The sequence below is a fragment of the Psittacula echo genome (assembly GCF_963264785.1).
Source record: "Psittacula echo genome assembly, chromosome: Z".
Classification (NCBI taxonomy): domain Eukaryota; kingdom Metazoa; phylum Chordata; class Aves; order Psittaciformes; family Psittacidae; genus Psittacula; species Psittacula echo.
Window position 1 is genome coordinate 35,690,044 of NC_137742.1, and position 26,488 is coordinate 35,716,531.

The window sequence follows — 26,488 nt, forward strand, 5'->3', positions numbered from 1 at the left end:
GATGCAGCCCGGGACACGGTTGGCTTTCTGAGCTGCAAGTGCACACAGGTGGCACATGCTGAGCTTCTCATCAACCAACACCCCAAGTCTTTCTTCTCAGCGCTGCTCTCAGTCTGTTCTCCATCCAGTCTGTATTTGTGCTTGTTACCTGACCTAGGTGCAGGACCTTGCACTTGACCTTGTGGTTGGGTTGGCCAGACATGATTTAGCCTTGGTAAATCCTCAGTGAATGATCCCAGTCACCTTTTTTTCTTTCATAAGCCCAGAAATTTATTCCAAAAGGGCTTGCTTCATGATCTTCCTGGGACTGAAATGAAACTTTCTGGTATATAGTTTCTTGGCTTGCCCTTTTGCCCTTTTTCGAATATAGTTGCAACATTTATGTTCTCCATTTCCAGGTACCTCCTCCAATCTCTGTGACCTTTCAAAGAGAATGAGCTGCCTCACTGTGACATTGGCCAGCTTTGTCAGAACCTTTGAGTATAGGCAAGCTGGCCTCTTCAATTTCCACAGTTTGAGCTCTTACAAGTAATCCCTGACTCAATCCTTGATGCTAGCAATTGTCTTCTTTGAACACTTCTACTGATTATAGAGGCTTAGAGGACCTTGTCAGGCAAAAAAGGTGGAGTGTGGTAACCTCTGTGCTTTCCTCTATAGTCTGCGTACGATTACCCAGTCTGTGTAGAAGCAGGTCCATGTTTTCTTCCTAGCTTAATGTAGTTTTAAAATCTTTTTGTCATTGTTTGCAAACATCAATTCTTGGTGAGCTTTTGGCTTCCCTGACACCATCGCTACATATTCAGAAAATCTTTCTAAATTCTTCCTTGGATCGCTGTCCCAGCTTCTGTCTTCCATATGCTGTTGTTTGGCCTTGTAGCTTTCTCATGAATTGCATGTTTAACCATGGCAGGCTCTTCAGGTTCTGAGAACCAGGAGCACTAAGACAGTGCAAGAAATGTTTGAAATTTTGGAAACAGTCTGCTGATGGAAAAATTTGAAGCTACACCATTCTACTCTAGAGGGTAGAATATATGGGAATATATATTCTACTCTATAGGGTAGAAAAGATTATGTGGAAACTTTAGGAGCAAGCTTTGTGCTTTAAATAAGGGTTGATTATGCAAGACATGATATAGTCTTTCTGAAGAGAGTTACTGCGTTAATTAAAATATGAGGAATTCAGCTTATTATGTGTACTTTAGAGCATGTATCCAAATGACCATATGAATTTGACTGAAAACTAACTACAGGCATTGGTAACAGAGAAGAACCTAACCACTTCTTGAGAAGTATTTCTTAGAAAAATGTATAACTTCAGTTAAAAAAAAAAGGGAAAAAAAAAGGAACTTCAGAAGCAACATGATGTGCTAACATATGCATTGGTTATGTTGAAAACTGTGTAGTATAATTAACAAAAGTATTTTTGATAAGAATATTCTAATGCTGAAACTTTCCAGATTAGAAAGAGAGTGTATCTCCACAAACAAGCACATGAATGAGAAGATTGAAGAGAAGAAGAAGATAATTCAAGACCTCTCTGAGAGACTAGGGAATAATGAAAAAGCCCACAGAGAATTGCAGGAGGAACTTGCAATGGTAAGACAAAAGGCCTGTGGCACTCATTGTTTAGGGTTTTTTAAACATACTGTGAAGATAATCTGCATTTTTTGTGCTGAGCTGTGGAAGAACTCTGCCATTGTGTTACTGTAATTTTACTGACTTCATTTTGTAAAACAGGAGTAAATATCGACCTAATTTAAAAATATATTTGAAGTGATATATCATGTATTTAACTGAATAGTTATTTGCAGAAAACTGATTTCAGAACTATGGTTATGAGTAAAGAGTAACTTCTGTTTGCATTCCTAGCAAAGAAGGCAATTTGTAGGTATGGATTATGATTCCTTGTGGAGAATGTTCTAGCTTTCTACCCAAGCATTTTTTCTTTTCCAGACTTTATTAGCTACTATTGTAGGTTGAATTATTTCTGGTTCACATAACATTCTGGTTTAAGTGCAAGCATTTGACTGTAAAGACTGCTTGAGAATTGCTTATTTGAAAGTGACAAAGCAGAGGGATTTTATTTATTTTTTTTTCAATGTGGATTTGGCATTGGATGTATTTTACTACCTTATTTTCTGAAATCTTTCTTCTTTTACATGACCAGTTAGGACCTTCCCACTGTCTCTACCCACCCCAGCTTTGAATAACAATTTTTCCATCTTCTTGTGTAGCAGCAGGGACAAAGCAAAGATCTTAGGATCTAGAAAACCTTCTCTCCTTCCATTGTAGATTTCTATTTGCAGTATTTTTGTACTTAGCCAATGTAAACTTTTCTTGATACTGGCTTGCAGAATTCTCCTCTTTCTTTTTTGGAGCTGTGAATATGTAAGGTGAATGTGGTCTGTTTCCTGCTGCTGACAGGCAGTGAGAAAGAGCAGAGACCTGTATCAGAGGATCATCAGATCATCAGATGTGTTGGTGTCTTATGTTCGGTTTATAGAGTTATTCCATACATTGTCTTAGTGTTATCTGTTTCCTGGACAGATTGGTAACTAATAAACTAGAGAAAAATCAAATAAAACCACCCTCTTCCTTCTGTGAGAATCACAGCTTCTTCCGTGCAAGTGTTAATGTATTGAAAGGTCTTTGCTGGCCTAGTTAACCTGAAAAAGTTATCAGACACAAAAGGAATATGAAGAGACAAAAGCAGCTGTCTCCCCTAACTACAATCAGTAATGATTGCTATTTATTAATACAAAATACAATTCCAAGCAAAAAAAGTCTCCTAGGAACCTCGAGCAGTTGCTGACTGTCTCTTGTGATACGAGTTTTCCTTTTCATTTTGTATTCCTTTGTAAAATTTATGTTATGCCTGACGAGTTCAGGACAAAATTCTGTTTGTGACCAAGGTTTCTGGTAATGGCAACGATATTAAATGGTATACTCAAAATGAATGTTACATTACTGAAAGGTAAAAAGCAGAACAAATTGTCTCAGTTGAAAGAACTGTCTTATTCATAGAGCTGGTTGTTTTAATTGTTTTACTGGAACAATTTCAAACCACAAGACTGTCTTGAACAGGTAATAAAAATACTCATTTTCTGAGGACTTGTATTTGTGGTCCCCTATGGGATTAGATTTTTATCATCTTGGATGGCTTTGTATTTTTCCTGAAGACTTTTGTATTTGTTTGGGAAGCAGGAGTGCCTGTGTGTGGTCTTATTTACTCAGTCTGGACAGCTTTTTGTTATTTTTCTTCCCAAAATGAAAAAACAGGTGACTATAGCAGAAACTAACTATAGATAATATTTAATATACTCTTTTTAGCCTTCTCTACACCCGTACTAAAATTGTGGGAAAATGTCAGTGTGTTCTCTTCCCTTCCTTCCCCCTTCTGCTTTCCTGATCTATTTATTACTTTCTTGTATTTTATACTTGTTAGACATCCTGAATAAGTTCTTTCCACTTCAGTCTGATAATCTTATATTGGTTTCTCACTGTATTGCTATAATGCAAGTTAATGTTTTTCTTTGTAAAATATTTGGGAAATATAACCAAACTAGTGAAGGCTCTTGTTTTTTAGAGAAGCAGACTTACACAGGGACGAGATACATTCTTTGGAAATTTTACATGAAAAAGAACTTTTTTTATTACTCAGTTGAATGTATAGTGAAGTGGTTATGCTGCTTTTAATTTTAAATATCAGCATGTGGCAGAAGTTTGCCAGAAATTTGCATGGATCAAATACAATAGGATCTGTTGGTATCAAACAAAACTGCTTATGAATGTTCAGCATGAGCAGGCTCCCATGATTTCCATTATGTTTTTCTGAGGAAATTGGTCTCAAGCTTGTCTTTATTTCCAGCTACGGTTCTTAGAAATTTTTAGCTTGAAGAATAGGTATATGGAAGAATGGCGATTGTGATTCAGAACTTGTTTTTAATTGAAACAGCCCCAGCTGTATTCCTGTCCTATGGAAAGAAGAGGTGTCTTTAATAGCTTTAAAAGTTACTCAGGATATTTACATTTCTGGCACCTGGTGTTCTTTCATACTTAATACCAGACAAGCAAGTGACATTTAACCTTTATTTTATGAGTAACTTGCCAATTCACCAGAATTCATACGAGGAAATTGAAGTCGTTAAAAAGAGTGTATTTTAGTATAAATTTCTTGTAATGCGGAAGAACTGTGTAGTAATTTCCTTCCCTTTGTATAGACCTAATCAGTAGTAGCATAATTAGTGTTCAAGTAGTGTAATAGATTTCATCCAGGGTCTTGTCATTTTCTTTGTGGTATATAAATCTTTCTCTTACACTCATGCACGCAGTCATGCATGTGCAGGCATCTCTGCTGCCTGTCATGCACATATAGGCATCTCTGCTGCCTGTAATAGCCCTTGTAGGTTATCATAAACTGAAAGTCAGAGAAGAAGTGTTTAAGAATCTTAATTCCTGGATGTAGGCATTAACTTCTTTAATGTAGGCATTCTGTTCTTTAACAGAAGTTTCTTAAGTATGGACTGAACAGACAATGAAACACCCTGAATATTATGATTCTGTTCTACAAATTCTGTGGAGTAGAATCTGGCTCTCGGTAGCAAAGATGTAAACTCATCTAGATGATTTATTGTCAACAAGCTTTTCAAGTAATAAAACAAAACAGGAGATGAAGTTTTCATTAATGTTGCGCTAATTATCATTAAATCTTATGTTACCTTGATTCTTGTTTTGCTTGCATTAACTCAGGGGTGGAGTATTCCTACCGAGGTATGACTTCTGTTATTATCTTAATTTAAGAAGGCCAGTTATTCTGAAGCATATGCTTAAATTATCTTCTACAAAGAAACCAATTTTGTAATTTATTCTGCAAGTGGAGAGGTCTCTGAAGCTGTGATGTCCAAGTGTTTGAAGACAGGCATCTAAAAAATGCTTTTAAAATTGCCAGTTCTGACAAAATTTTCTCTGATGAAAAAACCCCAAAACCCCCAAAAACCCAAAGAGATACTTCATCATATTCTGTCTCTGCACAGGTTGTTACAGATTTAGGGGTCTAGAGTAGTTCCATATAAAACTTGAGAATTTTGATTAATTCTATTTCAGGTGTTTAAAACTGAGACACTGCATTTCTTGAGAAATTCTATTTAATTTACACATGGCTAGACACTTTTTAAAGACCCTCTACAGATTTTGGAAAGCTTTAACTAATATATGAGAACAATGAAACTCTATGAAGTATTCAATAGCTAGATAACTTGAGCAGAAATAAATAGTAGCCTAAGGAGGGAGATTGTTAGTGAGGGTTTTGTTTTGTTTTGTTTTGTTTTTCTTTAGTAGTGCAATTTATGGTTCCTTGCTTCAAATTTCTGCCACTATTCTCCTCTACAGAACATCTCTCAAGTAAACTCCATTTTTTATTAACTGTGAAGCAGTCATTTGGAGCCTGTTCCTATAAATGCTTTGATTTGGTTCTCCCAAGGTCATGTCTGGTAAACGTTCCAATGCTTTTGTAAAAATATTACCCAAATGCTTTTCAAGGCGTATCTGAACATGCATACTGGTTTTGGGAGGCTACGTGGATAGTTCTGGCTTTGGTTCTTACTCGGCCATCAGTAAAAGGGATTTGTACTGCAGACTGAGTGGGTGAATTAGTCCATGTGCAAGAGAGCTGTATAGGAAAATCCCAGTAACTGTAAACAAAGTAGAGAAAGTTCCTTTTGGAACAATGACAGATTGTTGCAGGACTGGACCCAGTTCTCTGCATGATACTTTTTGATAAGTTTTGATAAGCTTGTTTTCAAAAGGCTTCAAGCTCCTGCCTACGTGTTTATTTTTTAAATATTAGTGAGCTTGAGATACAGATGCACATTTGCAGCATCAGGCCATGTGGTCTATTCTGTAAGTGTGCATAGAGTTAGCATTTATTTCACTTAACAGTGGCTTTGGGAAAATTAAAAATAAATGGGACTTAATTTTTGTGCTGGAACAGGTGGTGGAGTGCGACCAACATCAAATACTGGAAGTTAAGGAAAGTATCTCTGCAAGCAAGGTAGTAGGGAATTGTCTAGACTGCAAATAACCTACTTCTGTGAGATTAGATAAAACCTTCACAGTGACCATTGTTAGATATTGGAGCAGGTTTCATGGGCGGGGTTTGTTGAAACTCCATCCTTGGGGATACTCAAAACTTGTCTGGACTGGACTGAGCAACCTAAACTGACTTCAAGCATGGCCCTGCTTTGAGAGAGGAGTGGGACCAGATGACCTTCAGAGATCCTGTCAGGCTAAATTATTCCTTGATTTTATGATGCTATGCATTCTTGTTAGATATTCCTTATGTCTCACTGTGAGTGAGACATAAGAAATTAGCTGAATATATTCAGACCCTTTTGGACTCTGAACCTGTGTCTGGATTTCCAGCACTGTAGAATTACAGTATTTTTTCATCGATTTCTGATAATGGTGACAGTGGTTGAAAATGAGGGTTAAGAAGGAAAGATGCTAAGTACTTTGCAGCCCAAGTGTGGACAGACTGGCTGGTCTAAGAATTTCCTTTTGGTCTTCATTGCTGTTGAGAAAGAGACTAAAATTGGCTTAGAGAGTGTAGATGCAGTTAGCAAATAAAGCAAAGAGAGGTGGTGAAGGTTGAATAATCTGTAATATACTGAATAAATGATGGTAGTTTAACTAAACCAAATGAAAATACTGGATGAGGAGATAAAAAAAAAAAAAAATCTCAAATTTGACTTTTCCATGGGAAAAGATTTTTCTGGGAAAATTTAGTCTGACCTTGTCTGTGCTGGAGTGGTGTATGTAAAAAGAGTATTTATTTTACTGTGATGCTGATCATATTGTTATATCTTCTTATTTCTAATATGTGAGGTGTTTGAGATGATATCACTACATGAGAGTAAATTATTTTAATGTGTTTGCATCCCATAAAATATTTTTACTGGAGTTCAGCAATTACAAGCTCTCTATATAGATAGTTCTATAGAGTAGGAATTAAAAGCTAGTTATTTTTGAATATACAGAAGTGGTTTGGAAATTCTTGATGATGTGTAATACAAACTCTCACACAAAAAAAGCATGTAAATGCTACAGGGGACCCAACACTGAAATACACATATGAATAATATATTAGTTGATATACAGAACATGTAATTAAAATTGAAAGAGTAAAGCAAATTTATAAAATATTTAAACTGAATAGTGAAGAACACTGTAGAGAATTAAATGCATTTCTTGGTTGTTTTATTTTTTTTTTTTTAGCCTGACATTTGTATGCTACCAGTATGTAGCAGTTTTCCTGGGGAGTATGGGGAGTATGTTTGCCACACTTTGAGAAATTCACTCGCTACTTACACATGCAGTGAAGCATAACTAAAGCAGTAGTTTATAGAAATGATAGTAAGATTTTTCTCAGTACAAGAGGGTAACCTTCCATCACCAAGTAGAAATGGAAATTACTGAAATAGGTGTTAGAATTTAGAATAAAAATAGAGTAACTAAAAGCAATGAGACGTATTTGAGCATAACCTTTGTTGTAAGAAAATCATGAAGTTATTTAAATGTAGTTTCCTCTTGATTTGAGGGGGAGAGGAGTTGTTGGGGCAGTTTGTTTTTTTTATTTTCTAAACTGCTGAGATGTATTACATTTTGTCAGTCAGCTGCTAAAACTGTACATTTCTTTGAGAAGTCAGAACTCCATGTGTCCAAGAAGACCATGGTCTTGTCTGGAATTACAGATGCATGTCTTTGAAAACTGCAGGCTGTAATATCAGATACAAATTGAAGGAATGATTTTGCATAGTCTTTCTATTGTAGTGATTGAAAAATCTGCTGTAATACCTTTCTGCACTCAGAATGAAGCTAGTGTCTTGATTTGAACAGCAGGCTGCACTTAGTAGGCAGTTTTCTTTAAGAAAATTCAGTGATAGGAGCTGAAGGAATCTGATTCTTTATATTTCATGCATGAGGAGGAGGTTTTGATACTGAAGAAATCACTATAAAATACGGAATATACTAACAATTAAAGTAGGCATGTTTGCAGTGAGAATAGGTGTGGGATTTGACTGAGTGCCAGATCATGAATTTCGAGCCTGTCTGCCAGTAGTTTGGTGTCTTTCTGCATGCCCTTGTAGGGTGTAACAATAGATCTCATTGCATAGATGGGTAGTAGTTAATTAATGTTCAGTAAGATATTTTTAAAGCAGAAGAAAATCGAGGCTAGCTTTTAATACATCTGTTTTTTCTTTTTCTTTTTGACTACCTGAAGTCTGTAGTTCTATTTTAAGTGTTTTTAGTGGTTCTATGTTACTTTTTTGTGATGTCGTGTTAGTTCTCTTGGCTTAATAAAAGGAGTAATGAGAAATATAGCAGGAATTTATATTTAAAGGGGAACAAAAATACCGTTGTGATTTGTTTTTCTTCTGTTTACTGGTTTAATGGATTTCTTTTTCCCCCCCTCTTGTCTTGTCTCTATCCTTGTCAAATAAAGGCCAAGAAACACCAGGTCTTTCTAACAGAGACGTATGAAAGCAACATGAGAGAGCTGAAGTTACTCTTGGACAGCTTTGCTATGTCAGGCCAGCGGACAGCAGGTTAGTTGAAGGTATAAAATGACAGATGCATCTGTCAGTGTTCCAAAGTCACTACATTGTGGGAATTCTGCAGATGCCTCTTGCATTCCCTCTTCTCAACATGCTTTGATTTGATGACATGATAAGAGCAGTTCTCACAGCAGTCAAATGGCCTTGCTAGCTGAGAAAGGGTGACGGAATGTGGACCTGCTGTTGTCAGCCCAGAGCTTGATTTACAAATGCTGGGGTGTATATGATCGGTCAGAAAAGGGCTCACTTGCTGTGCTCTAAATCCAACTGAGAAAAAAGTCCTTACAGTATACCTGCAAAGGGAACAGATGTTTTGCCTGAACTGAGCCAAATTCTAAGGCAACCTTCAGCAACTTAAAGGTCATATATTCAAAAAGGTTGTGTAGGACATATGATGTAACACAATACTTTTTACTGCTGATTGTGGATTAGTACTATATTGCATTCATTGGATCTTACACAGAACAAATATTTCTCTGTTTTCATTAAAATAAATTGCAGGTCAATGGCTGTCACTCTGCTACCTAGGTTTATATGCAAGTATTGTATCAAACTCAACAAACTGCTGCTTGCTTAAACATTTGAAATAGTGGCTAACATAAACAAGCTGAACTTCAAAGCTACTATTTTTTTTTAAACATGAAAATAGTACATTTCTGGTCTTCATTTAAAACTCTCTGTAAAAGTTTTCTCTGTGGGTACCTTGTAGAAAATCACATACTAGACACAAAATGCTTATAGCTTAAAGTGGAAGGCATAATGTTGCGTAAAGAGCAAATGGGTTTTTTTATGTAAAATGTGATTATATGTTTCTGTACTTTCTTAGCAACAGTAGGCATAAATGGGTCATATAACACCCTTAAATGATGATGCATTTTTTTTGTATCTTCACAAAAAGATTTTTTTTAGGGCCTGGTGCTGTCAAAATTGAATAAAGGAACTTCTTGAGGTTTCTGTTGTGCTTAAAAGCCAGCCTTCAATCTGTGATGCATTGATTTTCTCACATGGGTTATATAATCTTTTTATTTGGGAACTGGTGTCAGTTTTACTCTGTAATTATAAATTTAATTCCTGTGGGTAACACCTATACGTTTACTGTAGATAAATCAGACAGAAAAGCTCTTCAAATGGTACATTTTCCTCAGTTTTGCAAAGTTCCATATGTCCAGAGGGTCTTCAGCAATTCTGAGGGGGAGCTAGATGCTGCTGCCAAAGTGCAGCTTCCAAAACAGTAATTGTCTTTTGGGTAGGTTTTCTGTTCTCCCTCGTGGTAAACCTTACAGAGGAACAGCTTTGACCTGTTTCTATGATATTAGGGTTTCCGTAACAGTAACTTCAGTATAATTTGCCTTTTTCAAGGTAAACTTCAAAAGATCTTTTTTTTTTAAAAGAGATTTTTTTTAATTTTCAGCATCTCTGCAGAGGCTCAGTTGAGGCAGAAAGTCAAATTTAACTCTACTGTGAGTTAAGTCTTTACAGCTAATATTAAAATACATATAGATTAAGACATAGATTAAGTTCTACATATTTAATACACTTCAAAGGGTGAAACAAATTTTAATGCTGTTGCCTTGCTGTGTTGTACTTACAGATTTAATATGTAACAGTATTTCTTGCAGGTTTCAAGAAAACACTTAATGTATTTGAAATGGGAATGTCTAGGTGCGCATAAAAGTAAAAATCTTAAGTAAGTCTTTGTAGTCTAATTGGCTAGCAGGGGTTACAAGAGCCACAGGTGGCTGGGCAGTCTTTCTTGGTGGTGTTTTTAAATTTCAACTCAAGTGACTGAGAGATCTGCTTAAAAATCTGTCATTATGAGCATCCAGCCCCTTTTATGCTAATTGGGCTGTGATTATTTGGCTCTATGGGAAAGAGACGATTATATATTTTTAAGATTAAGAAGTGAAGTATTTTAAAAGTTTATTTTATTTCTTTGTACAGTCAAAAATAACAAGCATAAATCCGTACCCTCTCCTTTTAAAGTGACCTTTATAAGTTTTCCATAGCACTGTTGTTCTTACTGGGCAATTCGCATTATTTCAGTTTGTCCCTGTTCAGTTTATCATATTTCATAGTTATTCAGCAACAGGGTTTATGCTCAGGGAAGCCTGTCTTCAGGCACAAAAAAAAAAAAAAAAGAAAATATTCTGGTTGTAGTAATCTGGAAAAAAAAGTGAACTGAGTATGAAGTGCTAGAAGTGTTAACTGCTTTGAGTTAGTGTCACCATCTAACAGAGGCCACCAGTACTGTTTTGGTCAAAAATCTAAGCCACAGCGCCATATGAGCTGCTATGAAGAAGATTACCCTATACAGGCCCAATACCATTATTAGAAAGTCTGAAGCAGCAGGTTGAAGAGTTTACTTAGTTGTATACTTCCTGTCATATTCCCACTGAACCTGGCATTTTCCCACAATTCTTCCCCCAAACTCTTAGATGATACTGGGCAAATGCTTAAAGTATTGTTTCTTTTTTTCTCATTGCTGGCCTAGAACCTCTGCAGCAAGAGAATGCCATTTGGATTATGTTGCATGTCTACTGCATAGGTACCTGAAAACAGACAAGATTTGGCCAGTAGTAAAGCCATAGTCTTGTTTTCAGCTAGTGTAGGAAGGTGGAATCTGGTATTTCTGTTAGCAGACTGGGTTGCCTGGAAAATGGGGTTGCAGCAAAGGTGAAGAATGCCAGCATAGAAGGTTTAGTGGCAAACATGGTTTTGGCAAACATGATGTGAATTAAGATAGTTCAGAGGTGTGTTTTGGTGACAGCATTGGAGGTTGGGACTGTGGAGGTGTAGATAGATTGTTTAGACAGCTTGATGAAAATGGAAGAAAACCCCTAGATTGACTCATTTTAAACTGAATGAGAATTCACTATCTTCACTAGAGGTATAACTATGGAAGAATAATGCTTGCTTTTTTCTGTGCAACAATGTGACCGCAGAATGTTCCTGCACTGCGTAGTAGTGAAAAGTTGCTCTTGTAGTGGAGAAGATGGAACTGGAGACCTGCACATCTTTAACTGTAGCTGTGGTTAAGTGATAAAAATGATAGTAAGATGTTACTAGTCACTTTCTTAAATGTGAAATCTAAACTTCTTACAAAAGGTCAGATTTTATGAATTCTTATTTGATTGATTTTAAGTGTAATATTGCTATTTGGGGCATCTCTGGGAATCGAGATATAGTTAAGGACACTGGAGTCTCATTAAGAAGACTTTGCCTTTCCCTGACTCTGTAGATCTTTAGAAACTGTGTTAACTGGCGTGTCTTGACAGGACAGAGTGGCAGTCGGCCACTTGGACGTGCATTCATTTTAAATTCACTTCTGTGCTATATTGCAGATCTTTTTCAGTTACTGAAAAAATCTTGCAAACCTTCATTGGTCTGACAAGGTGTAACTTTGTCAGTGAGAGTTGGCTGGCAAATCAAAATGAAAAGTTAGTGTCCAATCTGAATAGAACTCTGTGCCTTCTGGTATTATCAAAGGGCTGGAAGACAAGAGGCTAACTAATGGAAAGAAACCTCAGCTGTTGACAATGTTTTCTGACTTGTGCATACATATAAGCTCTCCACTGGCTGCCACTGGTGCATTATGTATAGCCTGTAGGACAAATTTATTATCTTTGTGTAATGCTTTGAGTAGACTGTCATGCTTATTATATAAAACTAACCTTAAGATTTAAAAAAACCCAACCAACCAAAAAAAAAAATCCCCCAAAAAACTTCCCAGAGGTTAGTGCATCTCCTCTAGCTGTCAAAATTTTGTGTAGGCCAAAGAAAAGGCTTAGAATTTACTATCTGATTTGGCTTTGAGCCACCTTAGGTAAACTCCTTTGTGTCACTGACCTTTCAGAGGTGATTAACACTTGTGTGCTCCGGCAGGGGGATTGGACTAGATGATCTTTTGAGATCCCTTCCAATTCCTATGTTCTCTGTGTGTGTGTGTGTGATTGTTCAGTTCTGCTAGGAGTCATGACTCCTAACCCTCTCGTTCAAATGCCACAGATTTTATTCACTTCTTTTGCAAAATGAGGATATCATTAATGTTGATAAAGTTAGTTTTGCTTATAGAACAGGAAAATGTTAAGACTCATGGAAAAGTTGGTACTGTAATTTGTTACAAAGTAAGTTTGTAAATGCTGCATAGTAATATAAATAACGCTAAGAAGAAGAATCTGTCAATAACCTGGTGTTTTGCTGTTACATGAGAAAAAGAATGAATAGTTTGTTCTTGGAAATTTAATATCAGCTGACATCTTACGACCTCTTGATCAATACAGTGTTGTTTTGCTTTCTTAGCACATTATACTATGGGCGTTGGAATGCTCACACTTGTTCATATGTCCCTAATTAAGGGAGCCAGATCAGAAGTCTCTGTCTAAAGGTTTAATAAGTAAGTGTAGTGTGTGTACAATGGATATATCAGCTTTAAGATTTATAATTGAAACATTATGTAAGACTCTGCAGACAGATAATAAATTTTTTTTATTATTTCCTTTGGAATGAAATTCAAGATGATTTAAAAGGTTTTTAAGACCTCTCCAAGCATAACATAGTCATGTGATCTTTGGCTCAGTAAAGCTCTGAGTAAATGAAGTACTACCTTATAATGTGCATGCTTAGTCACAACAGCAAAATAATGTCAGGAAAAGTGTAACATGTTTGAACTTTCAGGCAACATGTTTTTCAAAGTGTGTTATTATGTGGTTTTAAAGTTGGCTGGTCCAACTGCATGACACAGACTTGACCACAGTAGAATTACATGTGAGACCACATACCAAATATATTAGGTAGAAATGTAATCCAGAATTTACAGTTCTATGTCTGTATTAAAGCTTTTATACAAATGTCTTTCAGTTGTATTTGCTGTAAAAGTACGGCTGTTCGGCTGCATCTCTTGCGGCAAACAAGGCTGCTGTTCAGTATTTTATATTGTCATTGATGCACTGACTAATTTTAATACTTCTCATCCAGGGTGAGTAGTTTTTTTCTCTTTGGCTTTAAGGCCTAATTTTCATTCTGTATTTTCCTTCAGGCACTTGTAAGGACAAAGATAAACCTTCAAGCCTCTCTGTCCTTGAGACTTTGAGGTGTACCTTGACAGCTTACCAGAACAAGCTGGAAGATATGTCTAATGAGGTAACACTTGCACTGTTTGGCTCTATATATATTGCCTTCGGCCTGCAGCAGTACATACGCTTTGCTTGTAAAAAAAAACAGAAGAGTGGGAATGTTGAATTGACAGATACACATATACCCAAAGAAATAATCTGTCACTACTGTTTCACTAAGCTAGCCCAACAGTGAAATTTCACTTAAATTTGGGGGACAGGGAGAAGAGGTTTTTTTTCTTTTTAGTTTAATTTGGTTATGTTTTCATAATAAACCTGTTGGGGTTATTACTTTCAGTAATTTTTCAGGAAAATAAGCCATTCATATCTAAGGATTTCAGTTAAAAGATGATGACTTAAGAGTTGGGCAGAGTATACTGCAGTATTCCTAAATATACAACACTTGAGCCTCAGCAGTTACTGATATTAGTTATGTAAATGTGCCTGCCCTTGTACATTTAGAAAGTGGCATGATTTTCGGAGATGTGTGTTTATGATGAAATCTCTTTTGGTGCTGTTTTGAGGTCTTTTCAAGTAAAATAGGGCCATGACAATACTTGTAAATTATCTAGGACAGTAATGGAACTGTCTCAGTTTTGGAAGTCTTACCCTTGAAAAAAATCAGATGTTTTCCATGCAGTCCTACTAGTCTTTTATTTCACTCTCTGAGAAGTCACAGTCTTGCATTTATTGTCTCATTTGTATTGCTAATATGATTAAATTAATTCTCTTGGGTGTAAATGTTCTATGAATTTTTGGCTTTAAAGGCTGTAGAGAGAAGTTAACTGCACTGTTAAAGCTTTCTGTGCAAACTTGTAATTCACTTATCTTTGGATAAAATTGGCAAATACAGAAGGGCAATGTCTGATAGATAAGGTTGTAAAAAAGTCAGTAGTGTTTTTCAATTTTTAGGTTTTGTCTTCTGTTTTGACAAATGCATAGTCTAGCTAGTCACTCACAACGTTTAAATAAATAAATAAATAAAAAGCCCAGGCAAAAAAGTGTGTCAGCTTTGCCCTTTTTTACCGGGAGAAGAATGGTCTCCTGCAAGACCTTAGGGATTGTTCAGTGGGCACACAAATAAGTGACTGTGGAAACAATTATACATTTGCAAACAGCAAGCACTGTTAGGTATCTCCCAGATATCTCCCAGATGTGCATAGTCATTGTGACACTCTTCTGAGTCCCAAGTCTGGGAGCTGAAGAGTAACTAGGAACATATTACCCACAGCGAATTGGTATTTGGGAGGGGGAACGTCATGTGATAGGCAGCACAGTTGAAAAGTCGACTCAGCAGGCTTTGGCTTAGTGATGTGCTTTGTTGTGAAACCGTGCCAGAGACAGCAGTGGGGAGACCAAGGGGGTGGCTGCTAAGAAAGCAAAGAGAGTATTCTGACAGAAAGAAGAATGAACTGTCAAGGAAAATAAATCGCAGGCAGAGCAGGACCAACAGATGACCTGCCACAAGACTTCCCAGTAGGACTGCGTGTGACTGACCCTGAGGTTGTCATATGGAGCCAGAGATCACTGAGCACCTTCATAAAGGGCAGTGCTCTGTCCTTCTTGATTATCCCCACCCCCATAGATAGCTCTGCTTTTGACTTTTTATATATTAGATATGTTTAGTAATAAAACTTTTTGATAATACAATAATGCACAAAGGGACTATGAAGGGCACTGTGCAATAAAAACAGGATGTTTTAATACACAGCAGTAAGGGCTTAGTTTTGAGTAATTATGTATTGGTTCTTTTTAAAGAGAGATTTTAAACAAGACCCTGCATATTGATGGACTTCTTAATATACGTATACACCCATATGTACGTGTGAAATATGCTGGTAAACTTGCCGTGTGTCACCTGCCTTACTGTGTTGAACATTAGATTAAACAATCTAGTTCATTTGTGTGACTGAAAGGTGTATAAGTGTTTTGCTTTGGACAGATAACAGGCTTTCAACTCTCTGTATAGTGCAGAGGCTAGAATATTTTTGGGGAGACAGAGAACACTAGTAAACCAACAAAAAGACTGCAGATGTTCCAGTAGCATTCTGTAATTTACTGTAATTATTTCTAAGGGTTCTGCCAAGTCTCCTGATTTGAGATAAAACCAAAACCTAATTTCCAAAGTAATTTGTAAATTTCGTAAATGGGTTTTTTTACGTCTGAGTTGCCCCTTAATGCTTAAGTACCAGCAGTAACCTGAACTATAATACATATCTATTCAATGCTTTCTTTCAGGCATTTGTATTGCTAACTTCATCGTTGGGTAAAGACGCAGGTTATAATGATATGTCATATCTCTTTCGAAAGTGGAAGGTGAAGCTAGTGCATGTACTGATCATGAGCTACGCCTAACGTTGTTGTTCATAACATCACAAGTAGCTCAGTAGTCACAATGCGTCTCAGGAACATGGCTGCTTTTTATGGGTATGTGAGTACTGCCCAGCTCTCCATAAAAACCAGAGACCAGGCTTGCAGCTGGACGGTTTCTGCTAAAGGCCACTGACTTGAGAACTTGTTTTCTCAAACCACTGCCCAGATTATAATCTGAATTTATTACATTTTCACATGTGTTTCCAAGTCTGTGTTTTTGTCAGATATTTTGAAAGTTAATGGGAAATTTAATACTGGACTCAGTTATGGATTCTGCCACTGCTGTTTATCTTAAATCAATATAAAAATCTTAATGCTTTTGTAATAGCGCATTATTGCATGGAGTATAAATATTGTCAAAGGAATTGGAAACTTTTTTTTAATATTTATTTATATATAAAATTCTTGTATTCAAGTGATTATGTGGCCTTTTTGTAAAAGCCTGTTTGACCTCCATATTTTTCACAGCTTAGGAAAATGGAGGCTTTGTGTGAAAAGAAGACAAAAGAACTTGAGATATCCAAAGAGAAAATGTGTACTTTAAGTGAAGACCTTAAGGTATGGTTTCAGGAACTTAACATAAAATATGAAAGTTCTGCAAAAAATGTATTTTTTTGTATTTATGGTATCTTTTTATCTTATCAGACTAAATCTCTCCTTTGTATTCTGTTGAGCAGACAAGTTTACCTTGCGAGCTTGTGTGAAGTCATGCTGCTTTATTCTGGTTACCACCTTAGACTACCTAACTGATCTTTTCTGATTGTAACTGATTGCAGTTCTGAAATAATTTGAAATAGATTTATCAACTTTTATTTTATTTATTTATTTATTTATTTATTTTATTTTATTTTATCAAAATATTGTTTTATATTGAAATCAGCATTGGTAATTTTTTCCTGTTAATTGTTTTTCTCAAGAAAAGGGGGAGAGAATTTAATTACCTCTTTGTATGAAAGCACATTTTATTAAAAATGTCCTTTCCTTTTTTAATTTTTGTTGTGTTTATCTGACAAATTAATGCATGTATGAAGCATTAGGTCGTCCTTAACAGTGTGCAGCCCAAAATTTCCTGAAGTATAAAATCTACCTGAGTAGTGATAAAAATACTTGAGAACTCTTTTCTTTAGTTTCTGAACAAGAATTTTTTTTGATCTCTGTTCTTGGCTGACACACGCTTTTAGTAAGGTCCTGTCTGGTTACATCAATGGCCAAGGGAATGAAGAAGTCCTGAGGTCATGGTTAAACTTAATCTCCCAACTGGCAGTATATTATATTACTGCCAAAATAGAACATCTCTGTTCCCAGTGTTACTCAGATTCTTTTGCTGGGAATATGCTGCTTTATCACTTTAATCACAGATGCTTCTGCAGCAGTCATTGAATCTTCATACTAATTGTTACTTGCATGTGACCTCCTGTTGTCTGATTGGAACTCTTTACCAATTTATGTTCAGAGGACTTAAGTCTTCTGCTTCTGTTGCAGCACCTTTGTAAGGCACCTAAAAATTTTCCAACCCATTGCAACAAATACTTGTATTCTTCATGCAAAAACTGAGTTTGCTACACACAGATGGTGATGGTTTTATGCAGTTCACTAGTTTCTCTTTAAATTTTTGCTAATATAACTGTATATATGAATGCAAACTAGGTACAGTCTGACAGCATTTGTGTTACAAAATTGGCATTGCTTTAATCTTTTAGTGTTTTTATTAAGAAGAATGAAAGTTGTCACTGTCTGATGAATTTGGAATTATCTTTCCTATTATATTTCCCATATAAGCAGCTATGCTTTTATGAAAAACAAACAGTGCTTTCAGTTTGACCTTTAGCAAACTTAAGCAGTGCTGGAAGTGCAGTGATTGTAGGAGTGGAAAGCATGTGTATATGTCCACTCTATCTCAGCAATCTTCTAGCTGAAAAGGGGTAGTGTATTAAGTTCTTTATATACCTTGCAAGATTTGGTATTAGCAATGTAATGACTGTATTTATGACAATTTCTGATTATTAGTTTCTTCCAATGGTCCAGTCTCCAAAGAGAGTCCTTGCATTTTTTTACTGTGCAGACAAAGAATGCAGTGGGTAACAGCAGATGTCTGTGTTGTCTACCTACTCAGCTGTAATGAATCAGAGATTTACTTAGGAACATTGTATATCTTTTCACTAGCTCTGGGAGCTCTCTACTCTGTGGAGAATAACTTGTGTCCATGCATTCTGTATCTCAGTTGTGGTGGTAGAGGGGATTCAGAAGGTCACTGCATCATGGTGCTTTTAACTCTGAGATGGATTTCTGATGCCGTCTAGTTACAAGCTGTGGAGAAAGACTATTGTTAGTTTTCAAATTCTGTTTTTGAAAGATACTTAGCTTAGGCTGGAGTCTTCTGAACACATGTGGCTATATGACTGTTTACTTCCTCAGATGCTGAGCACTGAATTAAGGGAACATTTTATAGAGTAAAATTCTCTTCTGTTCCATGCCTTTGTTCTACAGGAAGCTCAGGATAACCTAGCTGATGCCAATAAAGAGTTAAATCATCTGCACACTAAGTGTGCAGACAGAGAGACTTTAATAGGAACTTTAAAAATTGAACTGCTGAATGTACGGCAATGCTGGGAGAAGGAGAAAGTACGTGTCACAGAATCTGAAAATGAAATCCAGAAGCTTACCAGGGCTTACCAGAAGGATATGGAGGTATTACCAAAGACAAGATGACTGTCAAAGAGAGTCTTTATTTAATCTCAACCTTATACATTTACATACATCAGATGGTTATTCTTAGTCTTAACAGATTTATCCCTGAAATATGATTTTAAGATATGTATTTTGAAATATGCATTTAACATCTACAGGATCTCAGGACATTCTCGTTCTCCTTCTTTCTATATCAGAATTAATAGCTTAATCCTTCCAGTGTTTGAATTTTTGATCAACTAGGTTTATTTAAAGAGCTATGTCTGATGAACAATTATTTCTTTCTTTCAAATTGAAAGTTAACAAAAATGTTTTACAATTGAAACATACAGTAATCATCATCATGTGTTACTAATTCACATGGCAATTGATAGATAGCAAATGTGGAGTTGAGGTAGTTTCACCTGCATGACACGAACCCTAGAAATTCTTATTTGTTACCTGTTAGCTTGTTGTGGTATGCTATATGTGGGACTTGCTGCACAAAGTCTTGTTTCAGAACTATTGTCTCTCTCCTTATATTTGTTTACAGATGTTAGTTTTATCGCTTTTTCTCCCCCAATAAAGCAAAAAAGTACTAGCAATAGCAATGATATGCTTTATCATGGTTGTGCATATTGAGCTCGTTACTTCCCCAAATTTGGACATGGATGCCAACTGAATAAAAAGAAAACATTCTTTCCACCTCTTTTACAGTCTGGTATTTAATTTGTGTCCACATGAAGCAGCTGGAATTGTTATACACATGAGATAATCATTAAAGTGAAGGAAACTAGAGGCTTGGCTATATTGTAAAGTCAGCATGTCTACAACACTGTGGTTGCATTCAACATGTGTGAATTGATTTTGGGTCTTGGGATCTCTTTTTCACGCCAAATGGATAATTACCATCCTTGATTTGTCACAGCTCAAGCAAAAAATGTAATGGTGGTGGCACACTGAATTTTCGGTAGGGAATGAAGAGATCTGCTAGAAATAAAGTTTAAACTAAACTGCAATTTTTTTATTGCCTAAAAATACCATTGAGTAATTTTGAGAAAATGCACTGAAGTATAATGGAAAGGGCTCAGAAAAAGCATAGTTCCCCATCTCAGTAATCCACAACTTCTTAATGTAAAGCCTCATCCAAGGCCCCTGGAAAACAATGCGAACCTTTCCAGTGGTTTACTGACTTTGAATAAAGGCTCTGTTTCTTGTGGCTTTTGAGGTACAGCTTTCAATTGTTGTCTTAATCGAAATTGCTAAGTTGCATATATGTACTAAAAGGATGAAGGCTGGAATTTCTGTTGCATGCTATTGTTGCTGAAGTTTATTTGTAACTTGAATCAATTTATTATATTTACACTAAAATATTTATATCTATTATATTTACATGAAAATCAGTGTAAATGAATGAGGCATGGCTTGAGGAATTTAACTGAGAAGCTGTAAGTCACATAATCCACACAAAAACAATTTTTTAAAGACTTTAGAGTGATAATTGTATAAGCAGTGTACTGTGCTGCTAAACTAATCAGACAACTTTCTATGTGCTGGGCAGATATAGGAGGTGGGTACAATTTGAATGTACCTGAATGTGTTAACATGAATGATCAGATTACATCTACTAATAGCACGAACATTTTTATTTGTATCAGGTACTAGTTGTGACCACTGCAAGATTGGGCTGGCTTTATTTGTATAATCAGACAAATTTTGTAATAACTGTTTCCTTGCTCTGGCTTTAATATGTATGACTGCAAGTATTAACAAGGGATTAAGGAATTTTGACAATATTTCAGAATTAGCTTTGTGGTTTTTTGAGCTGTGTGCAGCTCACATTACTACACATATGATGCATCTCTTTGGATTATAACACTGTTCAGATACAACAGTTATTTTTTCTTTTTGTTTCAGGAGAAGCTAACCTTCCTCCATAGCTTATACCAGCGTTTGGTAGCAGGCTGTGTGCTTATAAAACAACCAGAAGGCATCATAGATAGATTCTCTTGGTCTGAGCTTTGTGCAGTCTTGCAGGAGAATGTTGATGCCCTGATCCTAGACCTCAACGGGGCTAATGAGAAGGTAAGTGTCCTTAGGCACCAGCTACCTCTATTAAATTCAGTGACATTTGTCCACATCACAGTATCATTAAAAAGGACTGACATTCATCTTATTTCAAAAAGAATTTGGATGTTAATAATTCAATACCATTAATTATGGCTTGTCTACAACTCAGTTTGATGCCATTGCTGTGGGCATGTAAATGTGACTGAAGTCTGTATGAAGTCTCTAAGCTCCACTTTCTGTGCAGGACATGCTAATAGTACTAGCCAATATTAGCCACAGGGACCTAATTAAAAGAAAATAAATTAATCTTACTGATGAAGCAATTCAAAGAACTTAGTCATTTACACTAATAAAGCAAGTCTTTATTTTAGCATAAAACAGAAATAAAATGCACTTCAGGATCTTTGTCTTTAAATTTAATGTTTATGATTCAGAGGTACTATCTGAAAAAATGCTAGTGTGTTTATTTGGTTTAATTTTAACTTTCGGATTATGGAATTTGTGTTCAGAAATACAATAAAAATATTTATTTTCATAAAGTATGTCAATATTTAAGGGAGGTGCTGTACTTTCTGAATGATTTTAATGTGAATAAGCTTACATGGCCTTTCTCCCCAGAAATCCCTGTGTTTTCAGGAATGAAAAGACTTCTTTTTAAATAACTTAAAACTGGCTCCAAGGGGCAACGTATGCCACTCCTCAGGATTTCAGTTCATGTTCTGCCTGCATTGATCAGGCTAGTCATACTGTCTAATACAGTGACTCCAGATCTTGTCTGCGCTGACGTTTTGTTCTTCAGGCACAGGAGGGAAAAGCTCTTTCAGGCGTTTCTCATCTGCTGGAATTGTGGCCTCTCTTATGGCCCGATTAAGGGACAAGGCTGGTTACAGCGAGTTGTTTTCACTCTGCCCATTATTTAGTAAACACCTCAGAAGTCAACGGAATTTACCAAAGAGGGATTATGCAGATTGGATGTATGTTTCTATTTTCCTTTTGATGTCAAGGAGGAAAGGGAATGGAAGAGAAGGGCTTGAGCGTTGTTGACAGTGTTTGGGGGGGTTGTGTATTATCATTTCTTGCTTTTTAATTTAGTATGGTTATTGACATTCATTATGAGGTCTGTAGGGCTCTTTTCATGTTCCCACCAGCTTTTCAGTGATTTGGGGCAGTTACCTGTGTGTTACCTGCTTACTGAGAACAAATTTTTTTCTCCTGCAGTTCTGTGTGATCTATTTGGAAGGTATCTTGCTGATATTCTAGTACCTAGTAACTGGTAACAAAGTATAGGCATGTGTATTTAGAGGTCATCGTTAGCTTGACTCATTTCTCCATTTAGTTTACATGAGACCTGCAAAACTAGACCACAGAGTGAATCCTTTCATGCTTGTTGAAAACACATCAGAAACAAGTGAGCTACTTGGAAGAAAAACATTGTGTACACTGAAATTTCCTGAAATTATTTTAGTGCTGAATAATATGTGGAATGTTTCAACTTTCCAGTAAAACAAAAAAAAACCAACAAACCAAAAAGCAAAAAAAACCCCCAAAAAACCAAACAACAAAAAACCAAAACAAGGGCTATTTTTTCATTATTACTTGCAACCCTTGCAAACTGCTGAAGGACTGGTATACTTGTGTTGCTAATTTAGCAGCACAAAGTTTTTTTTACTGCACTTGTTTCAAAGTAATACAGGAAGTGTCTAGTTCAGGTTTCCAACAAAGAAGGCAATAGGTATATGCAAGGTGGTATAAGGATGACAAAACTGAAACCCAGGAAAATTCATTATTCCTAAATATGTCTCAGTTTTCTTGAAAGAGTCAAGTAAGCAATCTGTCATTAAAGATTTTTACTTAGTTTAATGAAATGTGTTGAAGAAATTACAATTTGGATTTTATGCTGAAATAGCCTGTGCTTAAATTAATATGTACAATTAAAGTAAAAAAGTGTTTCAGGAGGTAAAAGAATTTTTTTGAATGCATGTCATACAGGTATCTCACCTAGAATGTATTTGTAAGAGCAAGTCCGACACTGTAAAGGAGCTTCAGCAGAGCCAGGAAGATGCTTTTAGCGAAATGGCTGAACAAATGAAAGCACAGGAAAGCTGTTGGCAGAAACAAAAAATGTATCTGGAGCAGCAGTACTCTGGTCTCCTTAGGGAAGTTCATGCAAGGGTACAGGTATGGTGCTGTGAACATCTGATTTTTTATTTTTTCTTGTAAATAATGGATTATTTCAGTAGTTTTTTAAGCTACTAACCAATTTAAGGTTGTTTGGGAGTTTCATTATATCTTTAAAATAATGATCAAAAAAAAAAATTAAAAACCTGACACACTCCCCCCCATTCTGCTAGCATTAACTTCACTTACAGCAAGAAATAAATTACTTTGTTAAAACATTCCAAAAGTAATTTGTTTAATTTGGTGTAACAGTTCCTATTGATTTTTTTTTGAGAATGTTAAAGCTGTAAGACTGAAATGCCCTATTTAAAGAATTGTATAGGGCAGCAGTTACTTTTCCAGTGTCCTACTTTGTAGACTCTGTAGAGTAATGGTGATGTGGTGTCATTTGGTGATAAATTTAGTCATATGCATTCTGACCAATTAGCAGTTACATTCATAGATTTCAGCAATATCAAAGGACTCTGTTATAAAAATACTACAATGAGCAGTGGTTCACAAGTGTAAAATCGTTGTCACTGATTGTTAGAAAAGTTGTTTGCAATCTAAAATTTTCACTGTTATTCTACAACCACAGTTCATTGTCTTTTCAGTTACATTCCTTTACATGTGTTTCAGTTAGGCGTTATGAAATAGAGAAATGAATATGCCTTGTTATTTGTTACTTCATTAGGAGAATGTATTTGCCTCAGCTTTTGGGTTTGGAACTCTTTGCATTCTGAAAGATGTATTTACGAAGTGTTTGTTAGAGCAATTCACAGTAATTTCTTAGGAATGAGTTAAAATCTTGTATATATTTTTTGCTTGATATTTACATTTCACATTGGATATTTGCAATACTAAAAATACCCCTGTAAGTAGAATAAGTGGCATCCAGACTTACATTAAGTTCTCCCAGCATCTTGTAGTTTCATCTAATGAAATCATTGCCAACAAACAGAATGATAACATGAGACAGCTTAATTTTAAAAATCACTTTTCCTTGCTAAAGAAAAAGGGACTTACACAGTTTAGATTTCTGCCTCCTAGTGATGCCTTTAAAAAAAAAGGCCTGAGTCATCTCTTGTGGAATTCTTAGCATATTGTGGAGAATTTTTGCTGTGCAGTATTGTGCCATTCTTTGGAATGGTGCTGAACTAGCCAGTCTTTTCAGCTGAAATGTATAAACAGCTATCAGAGTGTGTTCTGAAATCATGGCCCTCGTTGGATAGTGCATTAGGCATGTCTTCTAGAAAATACTTTCATCTGTCAACTTGCAGTACAGGTCTGCTGGGTTTCATAAAGGGAAATGCTTTCCCTTAGAAATAGGTGGGCATGTTTTCTTGTTCAGATTGCAAGTTGGTGTACAGCAGTTGGAGTGCAGGCTGATAGTGTTGTAATCTAGGCAGTGCATGTCTGTATACACTTAGATGGTTCAACAAAACTTTGTTGCATCTTTTTTCCATCCTTTATTCCAGTTGCCTGCCTTACCATTCAGTGTCAGTCTGGGAAGACAAGAGTCTTTAATTTCTTCCGGATTTCTAAGTTGTGACTGACTTTGGGCCTGCAAATACCAGATTGAACCTTTACCTTTCAGGGAACCATAGGGTCCCTGGATGTCTTCTGTTAGGGCTATCCTAATCCTGATTGCTTGTTTTTTGTAAGACTTAACTGTCTTTTACCATATTTGTCTGCAAGATCACTGCTCTTTTGGATCATAGGTGTGTAGACAGATTAACTTTGTCACCTTATTTCCATAGGAAACGAGGAAAAATGTGCCTCAAGTTATGGAATGTCATCAAAGGGTCTTTTAGATATTACTGTGTGCCAGTGTTTATGTAAACATAAAGAATGCAATATTTAAATTTAATGTGTGAATAGGCTTTATTCATTCAACTTTATAGGAAACATATGATCAGTGCAAGTGGAATATGATTTGCCAGTATTCTGTATTTCATTGTAGAACTGTGGGTCTCCTCACTCTAGGACATTTATTCTAGCACTACAAGGAAACTGTAATAATTTGCTGTATTTTCGATCTGAAAATCTGGGTGTTAATTACAAGCAGTTCAATAAACCAATCCCTTGTAGGTGCTGGTCCCTTTCCAGAAGTGGAAGAGTAGTGATTTTTGCTGTCATGCACCAAGCTAATGGTGCATCATAGGATGCATCCTTTTGCAACTTTGTCTTCAACCAGTGTTCTGTGCCTTTTTCTAGACATTTTCTCCTCAGAGATCCTGGGTTGAGACTTCTTTAGTTTTTGCAATTGACATTACATGTACAAAGGCAGACTGAGACTGTCAATTCAGACTCTCAGAAGTTCACGGAGAGCTCCAGCTACACAGCAGCATGAGTAATGTATGTTGGAAATTACTATTTTTCTTGGAGCTGTGGTAGAGTGAGGGCTTTTCAGAATGGTCTCCTTATGGTTAAATTACAATATTGCAGAATCTGGAGGGTTTAGTAGCAATGACACCTGCCACTGCTTCTGTCCCCAGCCATGCTGTTCAGTGTCCCTGATTCCAAGATAGAATCTATGGATGCTAATAGGTACTACTTCAAAGCTGTTACTGTAGGTCAGATGGACAGTGTGATCAGAAAGCAGTTTCATTGTTTTTCTCTAGGACAAAAATTCCCAGAGTGGCCTTATCACAGATCAGCAGTAAACAAGGCACTCTATAGATACTGCTTTTGTCAGTGGTCTCCGTGTTTGCAGAGTTAATGGAGCCTAAATTGCATATGCTTTTTACTTGCCTTCTGTAGCAGGAGTGCGGTGCTCTTGATTTGATGGTGTGCCATTTTGAAAATGCTACTGTGCTTGTTCCTTAGCCTCTCAAAAATATTTATTTAGACTGTGCACAGTCTCACAGAAAATGTCCTCTGAATTTTAACTATCGGTTGTTGTTTGTTTATTATGTAGACATTTATTAATCTGTCCCCATTTTTTTTTTTTGTGGCAACCACTTAAAATAGAAGGGTTTTGTTCTGATATGCAAAAACATGTAAGAGAAAAATTGTGTAACTGCTTAAAAAATGTTAATTTCAACAGAAAAATAAAAGGTTTTCTAAACAGGAAAGGAAAAAAGTCCTCTGGGGGGGAAAAACATCTTATTTGCGCTTTTTTTTTTTTTGTCGTTGTTTGGCAGCCTTGCTTTTATAGCAAGGCTGGTGAAATAGCTAAAGGCTGTGGTATCTTGCAGTTGTATCAAAAGTCGGTGCAATCAGTGCCAAAGCAGAAGTACATGTAACTATACTGTTCCTGACCCACTGGGTGTCTTTGATAAACATGTCTGCCCATGTACTTAAAGCACAGGAAAGAAGTGGAGGACAGTGGTGTTGATATTGTTAAATATATAAATGTATATTTTCAGGAAAATGCTGAAATACAGGAAAACCTTTTGAAGTCATAGTGTCATTGTATTTCTAGTTTCTGGTTCAAGCCAGAAAAAAAGGTAAGGATACAGTAAGAAGCAGGATAAAATAGTATTGCTAGTTGCA

At 36.2% G+C, this 26,488-nt stretch overlaps 1 protein-coding gene across 1 annotated transcript in view; it reads left to right on the forward strand.

Annotated features, from left to right (window-relative positions):
• The window catches only part of CCDC171 (coiled-coil domain containing 171), a gene marked incomplete at both ends in the record, with an annotated part of 152,274 nt that overhangs the window by 37,388 nt on the left and 88,398 nt on the right, over positions 1 to 26,488 (forward strand). The window contains 7 exon segments of the mRNA XM_080638297.1: positions 1,458 to 1,596; positions 8,501 to 8,603; positions 13,648 to 13,751; positions 16,565 to 16,654; positions 18,584 to 18,784; positions 20,681 to 20,848; positions 22,823 to 23,011. Coding sequence (XP_080494423.1) covers positions 1,458 to 1,596; positions 8,501 to 8,603; positions 13,648 to 13,751; positions 16,565 to 16,654; positions 18,584 to 18,784; positions 20,681 to 20,848; positions 22,823 to 23,011 — 994 coding nt within the window.